This window comes from Stigmatopora argus, chromosome 13, assembly GCF_051989625.1.
Source record: "Stigmatopora argus isolate UIUO_Sarg chromosome 13, RoL_Sarg_1.0, whole genome shotgun sequence".
NCBI classification, from domain to species: Eukaryota; Metazoa; Chordata; class Actinopteri; order Syngnathiformes; family Syngnathidae; genus Stigmatopora; species Stigmatopora argus.
In genome coordinates this window covers 9,802,281-9,820,213 of record NC_135399.1, presented here as the reverse complement: position 1 = coordinate 9,820,213, position 17,933 = coordinate 9,802,281, and the positions used below count along the sequence as shown (strand labels likewise).

At 39.1% G+C, this 17,933-nt stretch overlaps 2 protein-coding genes and 1 long non-coding RNA gene across 6 annotated transcripts in view; 1 reads left to right on the top strand and 2 right to left on the bottom strand.

The window, feature by feature from the left end:
- Positions 1 to 29: 29 nt before the first annotated feature.
- Positions 30 to 11,699, bottom strand: LOC144086695 (collagen alpha-2(VI) chain-like). Of its 2 annotated transcripts, none has more exons than XM_077616728.1 (28): positions 11,400 to 11,699; positions 9,754 to 9,918; positions 8,066 to 8,676; positions 7,970 to 7,990; positions 7,767 to 7,832; positions 7,584 to 7,637; positions 7,030 to 7,074; positions 6,915 to 6,941; positions 6,602 to 6,628; positions 6,469 to 6,513; positions 6,340 to 6,393; positions 6,196 to 6,258; positions 4,975 to 5,037; positions 4,844 to 4,897; positions 4,721 to 4,756; positions 4,575 to 4,637; positions 4,333 to 4,395; positions 3,794 to 3,856; positions 3,655 to 3,717; positions 3,455 to 3,505; positions 3,143 to 3,241; positions 2,731 to 2,793; positions 2,122 to 2,157; positions 2,005 to 2,050; positions 1,748 to 1,900; positions 1,114 to 1,569; positions 781 to 819; positions 30 to 710 (listed from the first exon to the last, which is right to left on the bottom strand). In XM_077616728.1, the coding sequence occupies exons 2-28, from the start codon at positions 9,908 to 9,910 to the stop codon at positions 112 to 114; spliced, it is 3,117 nt and encodes a 1,038-aa protein (XP_077472854.1). In that variant the 5' UTR covers positions 9,911 to 9,918; positions 11,400 to 11,699; the 3' UTR covers positions 30 to 111. The 2 variants fall into 2 exon arrangements, with proteins under 2 accessions (XP_077472854.1, XP_077472855.1); XM_077616729.1 differs by having other exon boundaries at positions 9,760 to 9,918.
- The window catches only part of LOC144086705 (uncharacterized), a 22,221-nt gene continuing 10,398 nt past the window's right edge, over positions 6,111 to 17,933 (top strand). For all 3 annotated transcript variants that reach the window (XR_013304560.1, XR_013304559.1, XR_013304558.1), the window contains exons 1-5: positions 6,111 to 8,507; positions 8,599 to 9,883; positions 12,731 to 12,865; positions 14,512 to 14,571; positions 17,409 to 17,565. This is a non-coding gene — a long non-coding RNA (uncharacterized LOC144086705). The remainder of the gene's footprint in view (positions 8,508 to 8,598; positions 9,884 to 12,730; positions 12,866 to 14,511; positions 14,572 to 17,408; positions 17,566 to 17,933) is intronic.
- LOC144086701 (E3 ubiquitin-protein ligase MARCHF4-like) overlaps positions 15,895 to 17,933 on the bottom strand; it is a 13,709-nt gene continuing 11,670 nt past the window's right edge. The window contains exon 5 of the mRNA XM_077616742.1: positions 15,895 to 16,416. Coding sequence (XP_077472868.1) covers positions 16,040 to 16,416 — 377 coding nt within the window. The 3' untranslated portion in view covers positions 15,895 to 16,039. The remainder of the gene's footprint in view (positions 16,417 to 17,933) is intronic.

The following is a 17,933-nucleotide window of genomic DNA, read 5'->3' as shown; positions in this document are numbered from 1 at the left end:
ACAAAAACAACTAGCAAAAAACGCAAAAATCCCATTTTTGTGGGTTGTCAATTTATTGAACATGATTATATCCTCTAGGATGCACTTTATACAGGGGTTGTCTATTCCTTTTTAACATATCCACCGGATAAAATTATCAATCAGGCCCGACTGCCATTGTGACCATTTTTCTCCCTTGAAAATGGCGTTCTCATCTCCCATGGCTAGCTTTGTTAACACTTGGTGATCAACATGGCTTCCAACGGCGATAACCGTAGGAACGACTTGTTCCCTGCGCATGGCGCGCACCGCATGGTCTAAGTTTTTCGTGTCCGTGACGCCATCAGTAATGAAAACAAATTCAATCTCGGCGTGCCTTCTGGTCTGACGAGTCGGTCCTTTGCCAAGGATTCTGTCGATGGCGTCGTTGATTGCTGGCCCAATGCTGGATGAAGAGAACTGATAGCCCAAACGCGCCAGACCGTTAGAGACAACAACAGCGTCGTGCGTAAGCGGGAAAGCCACATGCTTCTCCCCGGTTTTGCCATATTGAAACAGAGCCAAGCGAGCTCGAAGGCGATCTGTCCTGCTCCGGGCCAGCACTAGTCTGTCTGCCACTGTCTGTAAGAATTGATGGATGTGACGGTAGTCATCCACCCTAAGGCGTTCCGAGCCGTCGAGGAGGAATACCACATCCACTGGCCTCTGGGCACACAGGGCCACATCTGGTTCTAAACGGAGGGCCCCAAAAAGACAATTTTACTCGGCTAGCAATGTCCTGGGGAATTTGAGAAGACCTACCACGTTTGCAGGGTATGTCGGGGCACACGACAACTGGATCTGGAAGGGAAAACCGATGCAGTGACTCCTGAGTCATTCCAGCTCACTTGAACTATCAAAAAAACCTAATAGTATTGTAGGAAGTCCTACAAACCACTGGCATTTTGCTAAGGATCGACCTGGGATCAGACCCCAGAACTATGAGGCCAATCGGCCAACCACTTTATTATCTATTGCTCAAAATATGTAGCACAAAAGTAAAGGCTTCTCTTTCCAAAATTCAAAATCAAAATGTCCTCCAATTTTGGAATGACCATCACATGAGAAAATGTAAGACCCTCCCCCTAGACTTACCAGGACATAGCACCATCTCCATTTTGTCTATAAAGTCCTCAGCCACCAGGTCAACGAAATTCCTCATTCCACTGACCCGATCCTTATTGTCGCAGGCTATGGAGGCCAAAATCTCATCGTCCTCCACTTTTCTAAACATGTCGCCAACCCCGATAGCGTTCACCTCGACTCTGCTATCTTGGCATAGATATTTCAGAAGATCCTCATCGTCACGCGGGTCAAAGCGTCCGTCGGTGATTACAACCACGGACACTTGGGCACCGACTCTCTTGCTGTTCCTGATAAGATTTTCATAGGCATATTTTAGAGCTGAAGGGGTGAAGGTGCCTCCGGCAATCCATTGAAGGTTCTTCACCGCCGTTTTAAAAGAAGACAAGGAGTTTATGTTAGGGTCATCAAGATGGATGGCCTCGAAGGTCCCATTGTGACTGTACTGGACAACTCCGACTCTTGTTCCTGAAATCATGTAAGAATTATTGAACTGAGTAATTCGAGAGCGAGATTTATTCTTTCTTTTGAACAAGCTGCAAGATATTCATTACCGCGTAAACGGATTCATTCAGTTTTATCGCGAGCTGCTGTCTCTTGAGGCGTTTTACGATATCATTTATAAGGCGATGGAGCCAGACTTTACCAGTCGGGGATGCGGGGCTGTTGGCCATAGATCCCAGACGATTAATGGTGTTGATTACAAAGTTCTTTTCCAAGGTGAAGTTGCTCAAACCGACACTCTCTGAGCTGTCTATGATAAATACAATGTCCAGAGCACCGCATCGCTTCTCACAGTCTGTCACAAAAAGGTAAGAACAGCTTTAGTATGTGGAAATTTGTAACGATGGATAACTGCACGTTTGTATTGTTAGTTATTTGTTGTTTGTATTGTTTGTTTACCACAGCAACCACAAGTTTCCCTGATGTAAGTCATGACATCACAATCCTGCAACGACATAACGGCAATATGAAGTGATTGCGTTGACACAAGGCCCTTTTTTCATGGTATGTACTCACAGTAAGTGCAGGATCTCCCTGTGGTCCAGAAGATCCCTGCAAATAAGCAACATAAGCAATAAGCAGCACTCTCGGAGTGTGTCACTTATTAAATTGCCTGCCATTAGCAGCGGTAGACACAAAATCCATTTAAACTAGGAGGAGCTGCCAACCCTTCCACTTAAAATACATGGTACCTGTCATGAGAATGTTTTTAACACAGTATATTTTCCAAGAAACTTTAGCAATAAAAATAGTTGTAATAATAGGTCAGCAGGGAAAAATAAATCCGTGCTGACCTATTACAACTTAAAAATGAATCATCACAGGAACAAGAAGGTCATTAAAAATGAGATTTAATGATTCGGTGAACCCTCCACCCTAAATATGTACCCTAAAATAGTAGTTCTATTGGCAATTCTGAAGTCACTAGGACCAGATCGATGTCAAAATATGCATCCTAATTCTCCACATTATGTATGTGAGAATCGTCTCCTTGAGAGTGGTGTTTTTTTACCAGAGATAATTACCATTTTATATTTTGGAAAATAAAACATTTTATTATTATCATGATGGTCCTACGTCCATTTCCGTCAATGGGAGCGAATTAGTTATTGTTATGATGCTTACGTCCGGTCCAGTTTCCCCTCTTATTCCTCTTTCTCCAGGTTTTCCTGCTTCGCCTACTTCCCCCTGAACAAAAGAAACCAAAACTGAGTCATGTAAAAGTTGCTTCAAATTAAAATCGTTTCCCAAAAACCCAACATATGAATCAAGACTTTAATTAGAAAATAGAAAGAAAAAAAGCAATTCCTGCACTTTTAGCTCGGCAGTCAGCACGCTCAACTACCATGATAACTACATGAGTTTACCCCAGGGGTTGTTTAGAAAGTAGATTTCGTCCCACCATTCCTCAAAAACACGAGTTACAAATGTATGCACATTCTTAACCACATTTTTTTCATTAGATGTTACAAAAGCAAAAGTGAATGCAGGATTCAAAAGGTGTACATAGCAAGCAAATCAAAATGCTTCGACTCACAGGCTCTCCACGTGGCCCTTTGATTCCCGGCTCCCCTTTGGCTCCGCATTCACCTCGGCTCCCATTTGATCCTTTTTTCCCAGGGTCTCCTCGGTCCCCCTGAAAAATCACTACATTATTATGTCCTCTATGACACAAACAAATATCTCAAATATTGGCTTTGAACTTGGTATGAGTGGCTCGATACACATTCCATTGGGTTAGGGTTAATTAGACGAAGGGATTGGATGTATGACAATGGCAATGGTTCAAATACATACTTCAACACCTCAACAAATTTTCTTTTTCCTAAAACACACAACAGAACATTACAGTAGCTCCTCTTGGTCCAGGGTAACCGAATCCTCGTCTTCCCTTATCACCCTACGAGGGAAAAAAACAATTAGATGTAATAGCAGCAGTGTACTTTATGATTTGATATAAAACTCTTTTGCGAGGATAGCCCATTAAACTAATTCACAATTAATGAGATCCTAATACATTTGATTCCATAAAATTTTGCTTTAACATACCTTGGGTCCTTCTGGGCCCGGCTCTCCTCTCGGTCCCGAGTCTCCTGTATTTCCCGAGGTACCCTGCAAAGCATACAGATGTGATAGTGAATACATGCCTGTAATAGATGATCATTTCTTTTGTTAAGGAACAACTCACATTTGCGCCAGAATCTCCAAATTCTCCTGCCTGACCTCTCGGGCCTTGGAGTCCAGATTGACCCTAGAAGAGAATCAAAATAGTATTTTTGTAGTTTTTGTTTTTGTTTTGACAATGCCTACCAGTGTCCCACTGATACACCCCCTCCACCAACAGCTACTCAGAGATAATTCATTGAAATCACCGTATTTTCATGACTATAAGGCGCTCTTAAAAGTCTTAAATTTTCTCCAAAATAGACAGGGCGCCTTATAATCCAGTGTGCTTTATATATGAAAAAATAAATTAAAATGTGTCATTCATTGAGGGTGGGCCTTATAATGCGGTGTGCCTTATAATGCGGTGCGCCTTATAATGCGGTGCACCTTATAGTCGTGAAAATATGGTAGATCAAGTTAGCTTCATTTTAATAAGAAATAGCATGTTTGCAAAACAAATCTGGTAAAATGGCATTCAATCTTTTGCAAAATAATGTAAAGAAATGTAACGTTAAGTCATCAAAATGTGACCATTGATGCCAAAACCGTTGCCTCCCTCACCTTTGGACCCTGGAATCCTTCAATCCCTGATTGTCCCCAACTTCCTTGAGGCCCTCGTTCCCCCTTTGAATAACAAAAGTCAGAAAATAATGCTTGATTTGAAATTGTACTTTTACCCTACACTGACGGGCAATTAACCTCCAACCCATTTGACCTGGCAGGTTGTGATCATTCACTGCCAGCGCCTGCCGGTTACTAAATGTATTGAAAATCTATTGCTGTAAATGGGTTTCACAAATTACCTTCACTCCTTTTCTCCCAACAGATCCCTGTTTTCCCTTTGGTCCTTTGTGTCCTTGCCTTCCCTTTGGACATTTATTACTTGACCAACTGCAGCAAAGTCACCAGAAGAAAATGGGCGCTGAGCAGCAGTTAAAAAAAACTTTACCAATTCGCCTTTTGGTCCAGGTAAGCCGGCCAGTCCCTAAAAGTGTTCATTGGATTATTCAGCATGTATTCATTGTCTAGGTTAGTCAAGGTAATCAAATGAAAATCAAGTTTTAATGTATACCGCTGATCCCTTATTTCCTGGGAGTCCTGGATAGCCTGCATGTCCACTTTCACCCTGTAGATTTTTGGTCTGGGTGTTATGACTATGGTCGAAATCTGATTATTCGCAGGCTGTTTTAATTAGATTCGTACCTTTGGCCCTCGTTCACCTTCAGTGCCAGGAGCGCCTGATTTGCCGGGAAGGCCGAGGTCGCCCTGAATGTCACGGAGAACAAACAATTATTAATTAAATGACCTGTTCTTTAAAAAAAAGAAGCTCTTATTCATTACAATACAAATACCAATGTTAAAAACTTTAGAACGCTAATCTGGGCCTGAGCCAGAGTTTATTATTATTTTTTTATATTGATTTTGAATTCAACAAAACAACAGTAAGTTCCCTAGAATCGCCCCAAACAAAACCATTATGTAGTAACTGCAGCAGACACAAAGCGCTGTTCATATATACAACCTGAACTCGTGCATAAAACAAAATATTGTAATCCAGACGCAAGACAAGTTGGTTAAACTCAAAATTTCAAGTCAACATATTTCACTTGAATCTTCAGGTTTTGATGGGAAAACTAATGGTTATGATTGAATATTTTAAGTTGCCTGGATTTAAATTACTCAGAGCGGGATCGGAACCCAAGTCATAAATAATAATGGCAGTCAGTTGATCCAAACATGCTGGCTGACTGCCCAGTTGCCAGCACATTCTTTTGAACGCAGTGGAAGTGAGGCTGAAGGCCAGGTTCACTTCATTTCAAACTTGTCATTTTAAGTTCATTTGTACTCAGAAATGTAAGCTTAATTTTAAGTCAACTCAGTTAATCAACTTCTATAAATATGATAAAATGAGTTCATGAGGATAAGTGGTAAGGAAAATGAATGAATGAGTTAAGAATGCTAAAAATAACAATTCACTGAATAATTTGAGTTCACTCTACTTAAAATATTTACTTAGCATGAGTAATAGGGAGTTGTATTCATCATTATTATAATTATTATTATTTCTTTTTACTACTGGCAGTATTCACGTTCAAAGCCCCATACTCAATGTATTGGATGCGATCTATGGTACTAAAATGTTTTAGTACCATGGCTTAATGCTTAGGAATAAAATCTTAACATATTATTGAAAAGCCGTAGCTTTGATCTGTTTTGGTAAAACTCCACTCAGCTTCTGAAATGTTTTTACCAGCTCAAATGTGTCTCACTTTGGTCTGCCATCTCTTCATATTATACTCACAAGCACCAATGTGAGGAAAAAAAGACTTAAAACAGAATCTCAGTTTACCCGTGGGATTTTTACTATTTATCTATGATAGGTGATTATTTTTTAGAATGTTTGATATCCTAAAACTGAAATACCTTCTCTCCTTTTTTGCCTTGTGGACCAACTTCCCCAACTTCTCCTTGGTAGCCATCCTCTCCCTTTTAAAGACAAAAAATAATAATAATAACGTTATGTGGGTAGTTCAACAGGATTCACCAATTGGGGGGTAAAATACTAACTTTGTCCCCTGGTTCCCCTTTGCAACCAGGAGCTCCAATATGGCCAATCTTACCCTGACGGTACAACAGAGACGAAAACAGTCACTAAATGTTGATGACATGAGATATAGTTGTAAAATTAAAATTCACCTTTTGTCCATCAGTTCCATTCCGGCCAGGTCCTCCAACCAAACCCTGTACATTTTTTTTCAATCAGTTAAGACACTGGATGTTGTGATCATTCTTTTCATTTTTAAAAGAAAAAAAATCCAAGTAAAACTACCTTTGCGCCACTTTCTCCCATATCACCCTGTCGAAATTCAAACACTTGGTTAGTTGTGTACAACAGATAATCAGAGGTCAGTCCAATTTAGTGGTGTTCAAACTATGGCCCGTGCGCAACCCAGTTTTTACTGGCCCGAAGCTAATTTTGAAAATAGTTGAACATGGCTCAGCCTCATTCTCTTACATTTCTCAGCTTTAACTTGTTTTTTTGCCTGGTCCTCTGTTCAACTTGGAAGATTTCAAGTTTGTCCTTCCATCTCATTTTTTGAAAGAAACTTTGGACATACCTGGTTCACTTAAATCTGTCTTACCTTGTTACCCTTCAACCCGATTTCTCCCTGTGTCAAAGCACAAACACAACTTGGCAATTATTGAAATGATAACTATGTGACATTTTGATTCATTAATCAGTAACCCTGGACAAACCTTTGGTCCGGGATGTCCGATTGGACCTTCAATGCCATGATCACCCTGTCAGAGAAAAATAATGATAATTTAGAATCTCATTAGAAAAGTAATTTAAAGTAAATCTTGTTTAATACAATTTTTCAGTTCATAAGTAAGTTTATTTCATAGATTGGCCGGAGTTGCGACTTACACGTTAAATTATTGAAGGGATGCCTAACTATAAAGAGAGGTTGTTTTCTGTATTGTTGTTGTTAATGTATGTAATTCATCTATAATATACAACCTTTATTCTTGGTACAGTTTTCCCTCGATTATCGTGGCTTCACTTATCACAAATTCACTTCTTTGTGATTTTTTATGCTATTAATTATTACATTTTTTTCTTCTAAAGTTCATAAACTGAAAATCCACACTGAAACTCGTAAACAGAAGCCACTCTTGCTACTAGGACTCAGCAAGAAAAAAAAGATAGTTATAATAGGGATTGACCCTACTTGGCAAATTTTCGATTATCGCGGCCATGTTTGATCGATAATAAAGTCACAGCAGAATTTACAGAATAAAAATCCTACCTGTCCTCCTTTTTCACCTTTCGGTCCACGATACCCACTATCTCCTTTGGTGCCCTGTAAATACATTTAAAAAAAAATCTTTTAAAAAATGTTACTCACATTTGAAAAATACTCAATTCCAACCTAGTTCTAATTCTTGAAATTGAAGTGATACAATAACCATGCAACATTTCATAGACTTACTTTTAGGCCACGAGCCCCTTTTGGTCCAGGCATCCCAGGGGTCTCCAAGCATGACAGTTGATAGCACTACAATAGCAAAAAGCACACACATACTCACCAATCACATTAACTCATTCTCGTTCGATCGCAACCTGCCTCTCCCAATCAAAACGGATTGGATGTCTACCACCGTCAATCGCAGTCAAACATCATCATTCCTTTACCTCAACAAACGCTTGATATTTCTGCAAGGAAAAAAACTCAAGTAAGCAAGAAGTACCTGAGGCGTCAGCATCGTTAACTAAAATATCGGAAATCACCATAGCTCGTATGATCCGATCAATAGATTCTATATTTATTCTCGGTCTTCCTGCGACGTTTTCCACCGCCGAATAATCGTCACGGTAAATCTCAGTAGGTGAACTGGCGATCTCCCTCATTCCGGTTTCTTCGATGGACCGAGACGCTGCCACCGAGAAAATGCGAATTCCCTGCTCACGGGCCTTGTCGGCCGCCGCCTTGATACCGCCGCAAGGGTTTCCCGTCACGTGCCCGTCGGTGATAACCACCGAGAAGCGAACCGCCTCCGTTTCTGAATAGCGTCGTGTCATTTGATGGGTCATGTTTTTAAGGGCGCAGTCGATGTAGGTGCCTTTGCCCAGGTATTGAATCTTGCCAAGGCTCCTGATGAAGTTCTCCTTGGTGGAAAGCTGGCTGAAGACCTCCTGCTTCTGGGAGAAATGCAGGCCTCCAACCGACCAGGTAAAGCGGACCACGCCTCGGTAGTCCTCGTCTGCCAGTTTGTTGGCAAAGATTCGTGTGAACTCCTTGATGTTTTCCACTAATATTCCAGGCGGGGACTCCTGTAGGGCGATGGTCTCAGAAGTGTCCATCATGAAGAACAGCTTGATGGGACAGTTGACGATTGTGGCTGAAAGTACAATACACACTGTTTCAACTCTAAAATGATACAAAAAGTTGCATGACGCTGGACAAAATTTTAAGGTTTTTCCCCCAAAATATGTTTTCTGTTTTCGATTCCCCTAAAAAACGCCCTATTCTTTTCCAATAGCACATTCAGCCTGACACATAGATTAACATTTCTCACTTAATTGTCATTGTTGCAGATTAATAGCCTCAAGAAATTATGCACATTCTGGTCAGACCCCCAAGGAAAATTAAATCTATTAGTGGTTATTGTTTTGACCGTAGATATCATATGGTAGCACTATATAATAGCAAAAGGAAAACGTAGACATGCTTACGTTAAATAACTCTTTCAGCTGGATACGAAAAGTTGGAGTCGAGAGCAATGGTCTTCTTGGACTTCGTTGTGCAACAAACTTAAGGTAAGTTATTTTTTTCACTACATTACTTATACTTGTAAAATCTTTGATCATTGATAAAATCATTGGTTGAGGCTGAATGTTAAAGGATTTATTATTATTTGCGTCCTCTTAATTTATTGCATCTCTGACAATTATTGAAAACCAAGTCGAAGGAAAACCACATGAAAACTGAGCATGTAATACTTATTTCATGTTTAAGTACAGTATTAAGTATGTATTCATGTATAAATTACATTGGAGGTAGCCCGAGAAATGTCCCAAATTCAACAGAAACTGACTTAAAAATGAACCTGAAATGGCACTGAATTACCAGAAATCAACAGGAGGTGACCCAGAATTGGCCCAAATTGAACAGTGACCTGGAATTAACAAGTAGAGGGCCATAAATGCCTCAAAAGCAATACGAAGTGACTCAAAACTAACATGAACTAAACCATAAATACCCCAGTTGTACCCCAAAATCAACAGTAAATGATCTGAAATCAATAGGAATAGACATGGAATTACTCCAAATCAACAGGAGGTGACACGAAAATTGCCCCCAAATCAACAACTGACCCAAAGTCAGTTTCTTGACTGCCATGAGAGCATCCCTCTGCGATTGCTGGTGGAACGACATTCTCTCATGACAGTCTAAGAATAAAATAATGTGAACTCACGCTTACATCGTTCCAGTTCCGGCATGTTGTCGTTTGTTTCATCACCTGGCACAGGGACTGGCCTTGGTCCACGAGGAGTCAGTTGGGGAATGGCCGTGTTGACCAAGCAAAGGAAAAGAAATCCTGAAAGGTGAATTTTGGCCATTTTCTTCATCATCTTTGTCCCTGTGATAAGACAGAAAATACTAAATTGCTGGCGTTAATGCAGGAACATAATGTGAAACAAGTGGGCCTTCATGAATGGTGGTCCCATAACAGTCGAGGATGTTTATCAATTAGTCTTGCTTTGTATAAAAAAAGAAAAAAAACAGCATTTCGAAATAATGTCTGAAGTGGTGCTAATCTTTTTTTCTGGGAAAATAGTCAGTAAGAATGCTTAAAACAACAAAAGTGTTCATTTTTATACTTAATTTTTTTAAACAACATTATTCATTCGTTACCACAACATAATTTTGCAATAAATAGAGATTGCAGGGTTGAAAAGAAAAGGTTCTGGATTTGTGCCCTTGGCGCAACTCCCAGTTTTACAATACAGCTTAGAAAAACGAATTAATCAGGAAAACAAATAAGATACGTATGACTGGCAATGCTTAGAATGTTATGATTAGAAAAGAAAATACTGTAAACATTGCTTTTACAGCCAATGAAACCTTAATCTGCAAGCGTTATTGTCACAAACTACTACTCTTAAGAAAAATATAATTTTTCTTCTATACCTTATCCTTATAGTCATTCATTATGAGTTTATTATCATGGTTCAACTTTAACTTCATCACATTGCGTGGCCTTTAATGCATTGGACACTTTATATAGTCACGTTAAAGTTTCAAAATAAGATAAACACCCCTGAATTATTTAAAGGTGCAATGAACAGATTATTTTTTCATGTAACATTTTTGAAAAACTGTTTAATGGGTTTAAATTTGAAGAGCCCAGTGGTGTCGGATCTTTTTCCTCTGAGGGACGTTTTCCAAAAATAGAAATGATGCAAGAGCCAAGTTAAAATCCTTCCACTTTTATATATTAAATATGGAATTAGGTAAAAAATGGCATTTAGACATGATGAGGCAATACAAGCTTTCCCAGTTGAAACACTAGATTAATAGACTAATTTTTAGATGAATTGATCTAAGACTCAATGGAAGTAAATGGGTAAAGGGCTACAAGTAACAAAATTAGTAAATAGAAAGGTAAAAGGATATTCCAAAATACAGACACTGTATTTTCCGCACTATAAGATGCAACTCAATTTTCTCAAAAGACAATTAATCTTTGTATGAAATTCCCTTTAGCAGTGCTCCATCTAGTTGATGTACAACACAACTCCTAGCCAATACTACCACTACTACATATTTAATAATATTTTCATCATTTGCTGGAGGCCAATAAAAACTGGGCAGCAGGCCATAGTTTGGACACAGACTAGATTGTGCATAAAGACAGAAAATACTATATATAATCTGTGTACAATGTATACAAATTGTATATATGCGTTGCAAGATAGCTTTGAATTTATTGAAAGTATATTCAGCCCGCACACATTAGTATTTCTTCGCCCCAAACAAAGCCTTCAAAAACAAGCCAAAAAAATATAAAAAACAACTGCACATATTCCAAAGCAAATTATATTAAAAATAATCACTCACCCAGAGTATCAGGAAAAGTACACCTTTACTCAATCCTCACAATTCCCTCAAAATTGAAACAAGATTACCATCTCATTCAGCGGTCTCGGTTTGGGGGTCTCGCTCCGTCTGGTCTAGAGGGGTTTGCCCAATTTATTTCCCCGGAAAGCACGCCCCCGCTACCGCAGCACTCGTGCACACGCACTCAGAGACAAATTGACAAAGTCGACTCCCAAAAATGTAATAGTATTAAAGCAAGCGTCCATAATGTAAATAGTCGGACTGAAAATGTTTATTTATCTTTCTGTGTGGACAACCAGAAGTGTTTCAGTGTCAAACACAGCAGCTGCTCTCTTTCTTCTCCATACATGGAGACACTCCCCGTGTGTTTATACAGCACACACACATTTGTCAAAGTTAAGGATATCAACGCCGACAAAGTACTGCATTACATCATCTAAGTATTATTTAAATACGTACTGTATATGTCCTTTCAACCTCAGCTTTCGCTCATTTTAATTATATTGTTTCTCTCCATTTTTTTTAATGGATGTAATTTAACAAAGTGTAAAGAAAAAAAGAATCCAATTAATATAAACAGCATCATACTTTGGTTATGCCCCCCGATACACTCTAAAGTTATTTATTTTCATACTTTTGAAGTCATTGACAACAATAGAGAGTTCATTTAATCTGTGATCATTGGCTGTAAATTAATCTCATCTCTGAGTGCCAATGACGGCACAATACGTCCATTCCATTTTGACCTATAAAGGATTAAAAGCATAAATTAAATTGCCTCAAACTACCTATACTAGTAAAAGCTTGACTGAAGCTGCTTTCCAAACCAATTATCAAACCAATCATTGAATCAGTAATTTTACATTGAATGGCTTTATAGCTGCTAAAACGTGTCCCTCATTCATTTCACTTTCTCATAGACTACCACAATCAATAATAACCTTCACCGTGGCCTCCATTTTAGAATTTATAGACTCTCACTAGTTGGAAACTGTCATGTATCACATGGAAATGCCCCTGGGGGAGACAATAAACAACCTGTGGTCATGAATTACAGCTGCAGTGGTGTTTTGGAAAAATAAAAAAAAATAAAAAATAAAAAAGTAAACTATGATTTAAGGTGCTGTCACAGAATTGCCTGCTTTCACACCTTTAAATCTCTCTTGCATTCCATCAACATCAACATATAAGCAGTGACCATTCCTTAAACTGGCTTGTAATATTCTCAATATCAGTAAAAACTGCAAGTGGTGGTGGGGGGGTTAATTTACTGGTAGGTCACAAATTAGGTAGCCCATGTGGTGAATTAACCTATTCACTGCTTTTAACAGTGCTGGACATCAACATTCATTTCAATTGGGAAGGCTGGAATTTAGTGACCATGACGACGATGATGAATGATCGCTGCCATCCCTCTCAACCCCAATAGATTGGACGCCCATTGCTGTCAAATCACAGCTAGTGAGGTAAGAGATCATTTCCAAGAGGCCATTTTTAGCACAACAAAGTTTCTAAAATTGATGATCAACATTGTTGTTAATACAACTGATCATTTTGTAGTTCTTCTAAACTTGTTACACTTCTGGCGTCCTCTCGGCCAGTCGTCAACACAATTTGTAGTGTTTATCTTTTGTTCGTCCGCCCACATTTTATGATGTTTGGACCAGAGGCGTTTCGATCACATATTTTTTGCATGTGAGCCAAGTCCCTTGATTTTGTGGATTTGCCAACACCGAGTCCCGATTTAATACCTTGAAAATGTAAAAATATATTGAAGGGAAAATAACAGAACATTTCCGAACACAACATGCTATGCGGGAAATCTCTAGTTTGGACAGATAACATTTTTTCTGAATGACGTTATGCTCAATTTCTTCTCTAAGTGCCAACTTTGCTTTGTAGAGGCAGAAGAATTGCCAAAGGGAGTTAGGGTAGTTAAATTAATTTGATTGTTTTTATCCCAGTGTTTGAGTATTTCAAATGACAAACAGCAGTTCATCCGCTTCCAATACGTCAATGAGCCGGTTTTAGACTTTTTTTGGCGTTGGACTAACAGCACACTGATTGTGCTTCACCTTTTAAAGCTTTGAAAATCACATGACTGATTGATCGCATTAGCAGAATTACTGGAAAAAGCTTTTAAATGAAATACACTCGCAGTGATTTGTTGTTGCGGCTATACACTAATGACCATATTGAACTCATTCGTCATTCGTTGACGTGCGTACTTCGGTTAAAGCTTCTTAAGAAGTGGAAAAAAAACTATAAGGTACTAGAAACATAAGAACTTTACGTTATAATATAGTATTTTGGGGCGCTTTTGTTTTGGGAACATTCACGCAGAAAGTCTACAGGATTTCTTGGTCGTGTTGTGGTCGTCGTCAGTTCCGTCGTGGGCACCTGGAAGTTTAGATTGCGAGGCGAGGAGATTGGCGATGAACTCCCGTTAACCTACGGGAGGCTCCTCGCTGCTGGGCGCTTCAATTATTCAGGCGTCAAATCCTGCTACGCTACACCATTTGATACAAATACGGGACTCGGGGAATCAATTTGTCGGATAGAAGTGAACTTTAAAAAAAGAAATTAGTCTTAGTGGAAATTCGCTCACCAAGTTAACTCCTTTTATTCATGTAATGTTCGTTTTTCAGTGCCATTCGCCGCTCCCAGTCAAAATGAATTGGGCGCCTAGAGCCGTCAATGGTGTAGTGCATGGTGTTATAGTAAAAGTGTTGTCGTAAAATAGTACAGGGACAGTTAGGAGGACCACAGCCAAAAAATAACAGCCAAAAAATATATGTTTATGTCATATTGCTGGCTTAATTCAAACATTACATATTCCATCAAAAGTATGGGGGCATAAATTAGTACAGAAAAATTGTAGTGATAATATTAATGTTTTGAAAAATACTCAAAAAAAGTAGGAAAAGCACAAATATTCTGTTATATTTGGCAATTAGACTGGATTTCAAGTCCGTGCTTTCCCTGCCATTGACGGCGAAATCGCTTCCAGACCTCCCACTTCAAGTGGATTGGATGTCTTTTGCCATTTAAAAAGTTCTATTGAGGTTCTGCACCGTTAATTCAAGTGTTTTTTTTGGTTCCTACATTTCAGGGCTTTTTTTGGAAGCAATGCAAAACCAAGATGATCATCTTTTGTTCATTTGGACAGCAGGTATTGCTTTTTTGTCTCTATTTTGGCATTTTAAAGCTTTAAAATCGGATGTCTCATGCATGATAATTGAATGCACTGTAATGGACAAGTAGAGTAGGCAATCAACAATTGTTTTTGTCTTAGTGATTTGATTAAACACTTTGCAGGTTGTTTGAATATTACACGTATAAAAGGTTAGCTATCACTATTTTTTTTAATAGGCCTCGAATAGGACATTGTATGCAATAGATTTTTTAAGGTATAAATATTTTACAGGTAGGTGCTCGCTTTCTCACTTGCAAGAGATTTATGCCCTTAAAGGCCAGTATATTGATCTACTACTTGATATAAAAATGTCAGTAAAAAGCTGTAAAGGGCATAGGAAAATAAATCAGGAATAAAATAGGAAAAAAATACATTGAAATGCCATTTTTTTAACATTCGGGAAAAAATCATTTATAACATTTTGCATTCATTACAAGTGATGCCAGTCTTTTTAATTTTTTTTATCCCTATTACATATAATTAAAACCAAGATTCTCTTGCATAAATTTGTCTTTACATTAACAAGTCGAGTCTATAGCATTCATTTATTAAAAAGATACTTATGGCTCTATACTTTTTAAAATGGTTTATCATTTTCACTTAATGTGTTTTCAGGTACTAGTTTATCACTTTTCCCTTTAAAAGACAATTAAGGAATTAATAGGCAATGAAAAAGGTGCCAAAAAAAACCTAAACATTGAATTTGTACCTTCTTATCAAGAGAGACTAATAATATTGCTATTGGATATGTGATTGTAGACCTGTAGGTTTACTGTTTACTATGTTGGACCGTAAATCACTATTTTTCTTAGTCAACCATACATATATCTTATGGGTAGTCCAGTGTGGCTATTGGAATGCATGTTTTTTTTTGCTATAAATAACCCATAATACAATGTAGAAGCCTGCCAATAAATTGTCCAGGGCTGTTTATAACTGAAAAAAAATTCGCGTCAAGTTTGGCTGCTGCCGCGTATAGTATAAAAGTTGCAGTAATAACATGACAGTAGTAGAATTGGGGGGGGGGGACTCAAATGAATTTTCAAACTGCAGTGATTACCTTAGTAGTACCTAAAATCGTATGTATGTATTCATTAGTCAACAGGCTATAGTTATTGTGCCCTAGAAATTCTGCCTAGCGACAAATTTGCCATTGGCTGTCATTGGCCGCAATTTCGAATCCATTGGAACCGTGAGAGATGGCAGGGAATGAAAGTACATTCCTTGGAACATCTCTTCATTCGCTGCCAACCCTCCCAGTTCAAATGATGAGGAAGAAAGAAACATGTTCCAGTCGTCTTTGCAAATGAACCAATTTCTCATTTTATTCAATCCATGGAAGGACAGCGGTGATGCAAACAAGAAGACGTTATTAGTCCGACGCAGTCGGGCCGCTGCGCTCGCCCCTCTGCACGGGAGAAACTATAAGGCCTCGTCTGACTCCTCAGACAGTCGTTACTCTCATGACCAGCTCTCGCGCGTTCCCGCCGCCTTGGTTGCGGGGCTCCGACGGCCTCAGGTGGCTGAGGAGCTGTAGGAGATTGTAGGGGCAATGCGGGTCGGCCGCCGTGCCCCCCTCAGGCGCCCCGGCGGCCGCTACCACCGCACCGCCGGTCGTGGACGCCGCCGCCATTAGCGAGGACGTGGAGGCGGAAGCCCCGAGGCCTGCCTGGTAAGCCCGATGAGTCCTTTCCGCCGCCACGTCCTTCAGGTCAAGGTTGTCCATGGTTTTGTCGTAGTTGAGGACCTTCCACTGCTGGTTGACGGCTTGCCAGCGGTGGAAGATGCGAAACACGGAAGGCCCCTCGTGGACGATCAATGCTGGGAAGGGAATCGATAATCAAAGTTAGCTATTGGTTAAACGTTAACAAACATTGCTTTGACCCCGAGAAAGTGGCCATACAGCTTTTTGTATGTTTTAAAGTCAGGGAGGCAAAAGCAAACCATTTGGTTTTTGGGTATCGTTCAATAATCGCTCACCGCACTTTGAAATGACTTATTGATTTTCTGCTCTTGAAACTGGCATTGGAGAAGAAGAATCCATTTGTAACACAAGTAGCTTGCGGTACGCAGTCCGGCGTAAATAATCAGTTTAACTTGGATGCTACTGCCAGCAAAACTTGGCTCTACTTTAAAGTCAAGGCTCAGGTTCGCTCGGTGCCATTGACGGCTATAGACGTTTTAATTAGTTCCATTTGATATTGTTATTGTTATATTATACATGTTTTATTTATTTATTGTATTTTCAATTTATAAATCTTACACTTTCAATTATGTAAAATGTTCATGAGAAAAAATCTTTGGAATGTTTTTGTATTGTTTCGTTAACTATGCTAAAAATAATATTTATTTGTGACTGTATTGTATTCATTCATTTTAGTATTTGTAAAATTAAAATGAAAAAAGGAACATATTTGCACTGTTTTATCATCTTTATAGTGATCTTTTTACTTTTACAATAATTCATTTCATATTAAAATATTTTTTAAAATACAACTATATTCTAGAAAAAAACAAATCTTACCGTATGTTTCCATCAATCGCACAACTGTGTGTTGCTTAACAAACACTAATCATTCGCTGCCAGCCGTCAAAATATACCTTGTTATTTCCTAATTTAATAATGCTACTGCAGGACGATTTTAACAATAGTTTAATGATGGACAAGAAAAAATATCAGCTCCTCATTTTCAACACGCCCCCACTCCAAATGAAAGTCTGCCAGATGACAAGTTCACTTTTAAATGACTCTGCCGTCAATCTTGACCACACCGGAGAAATAATCACCTCGCTCCCTCGCTCTCCTCCTGCAGAACTCCTCAAAGAGTTTTCCTACCGTCTTCCTCGCGGGAGGACGTCAGACTTAAAACGAATGATGCTACAAATGTCACTTTCATCAGGACACGCGGAAGATGCACCCCCGCCCTCATCGTCAGTCCTTCAACGAGGGACTCTCAAAAGTGTCACCAAGTGAGCAATCTATTTAAATGTATGCAATGAAACCTACTTCAAAGATGTTCAATGACGCACAAACTGTGACCTAGCAACAACAACACTGGGTGACATTTTATAAAAATGTTTTAGAACTATATGCTGTTGTAAATGAAATTATGGGTACAGAATGTACCTATCACGTCACTCACATATTTGAGTGTTGCCAATAATTGCAGAATTTTTTGCTGTTTGTTTCTTCACTGAAGCTGAACACGGTCGATTGGTCGCCGGTCTTTTGGTGGCCGATCTTTTGGTCGCCAGTCTTTTGGTCGCCCGGAAGGTTATTGATAATGACTATTTAAATCGTTGCTCATATTCCCTAAATACAATCTGTGAATTAATAT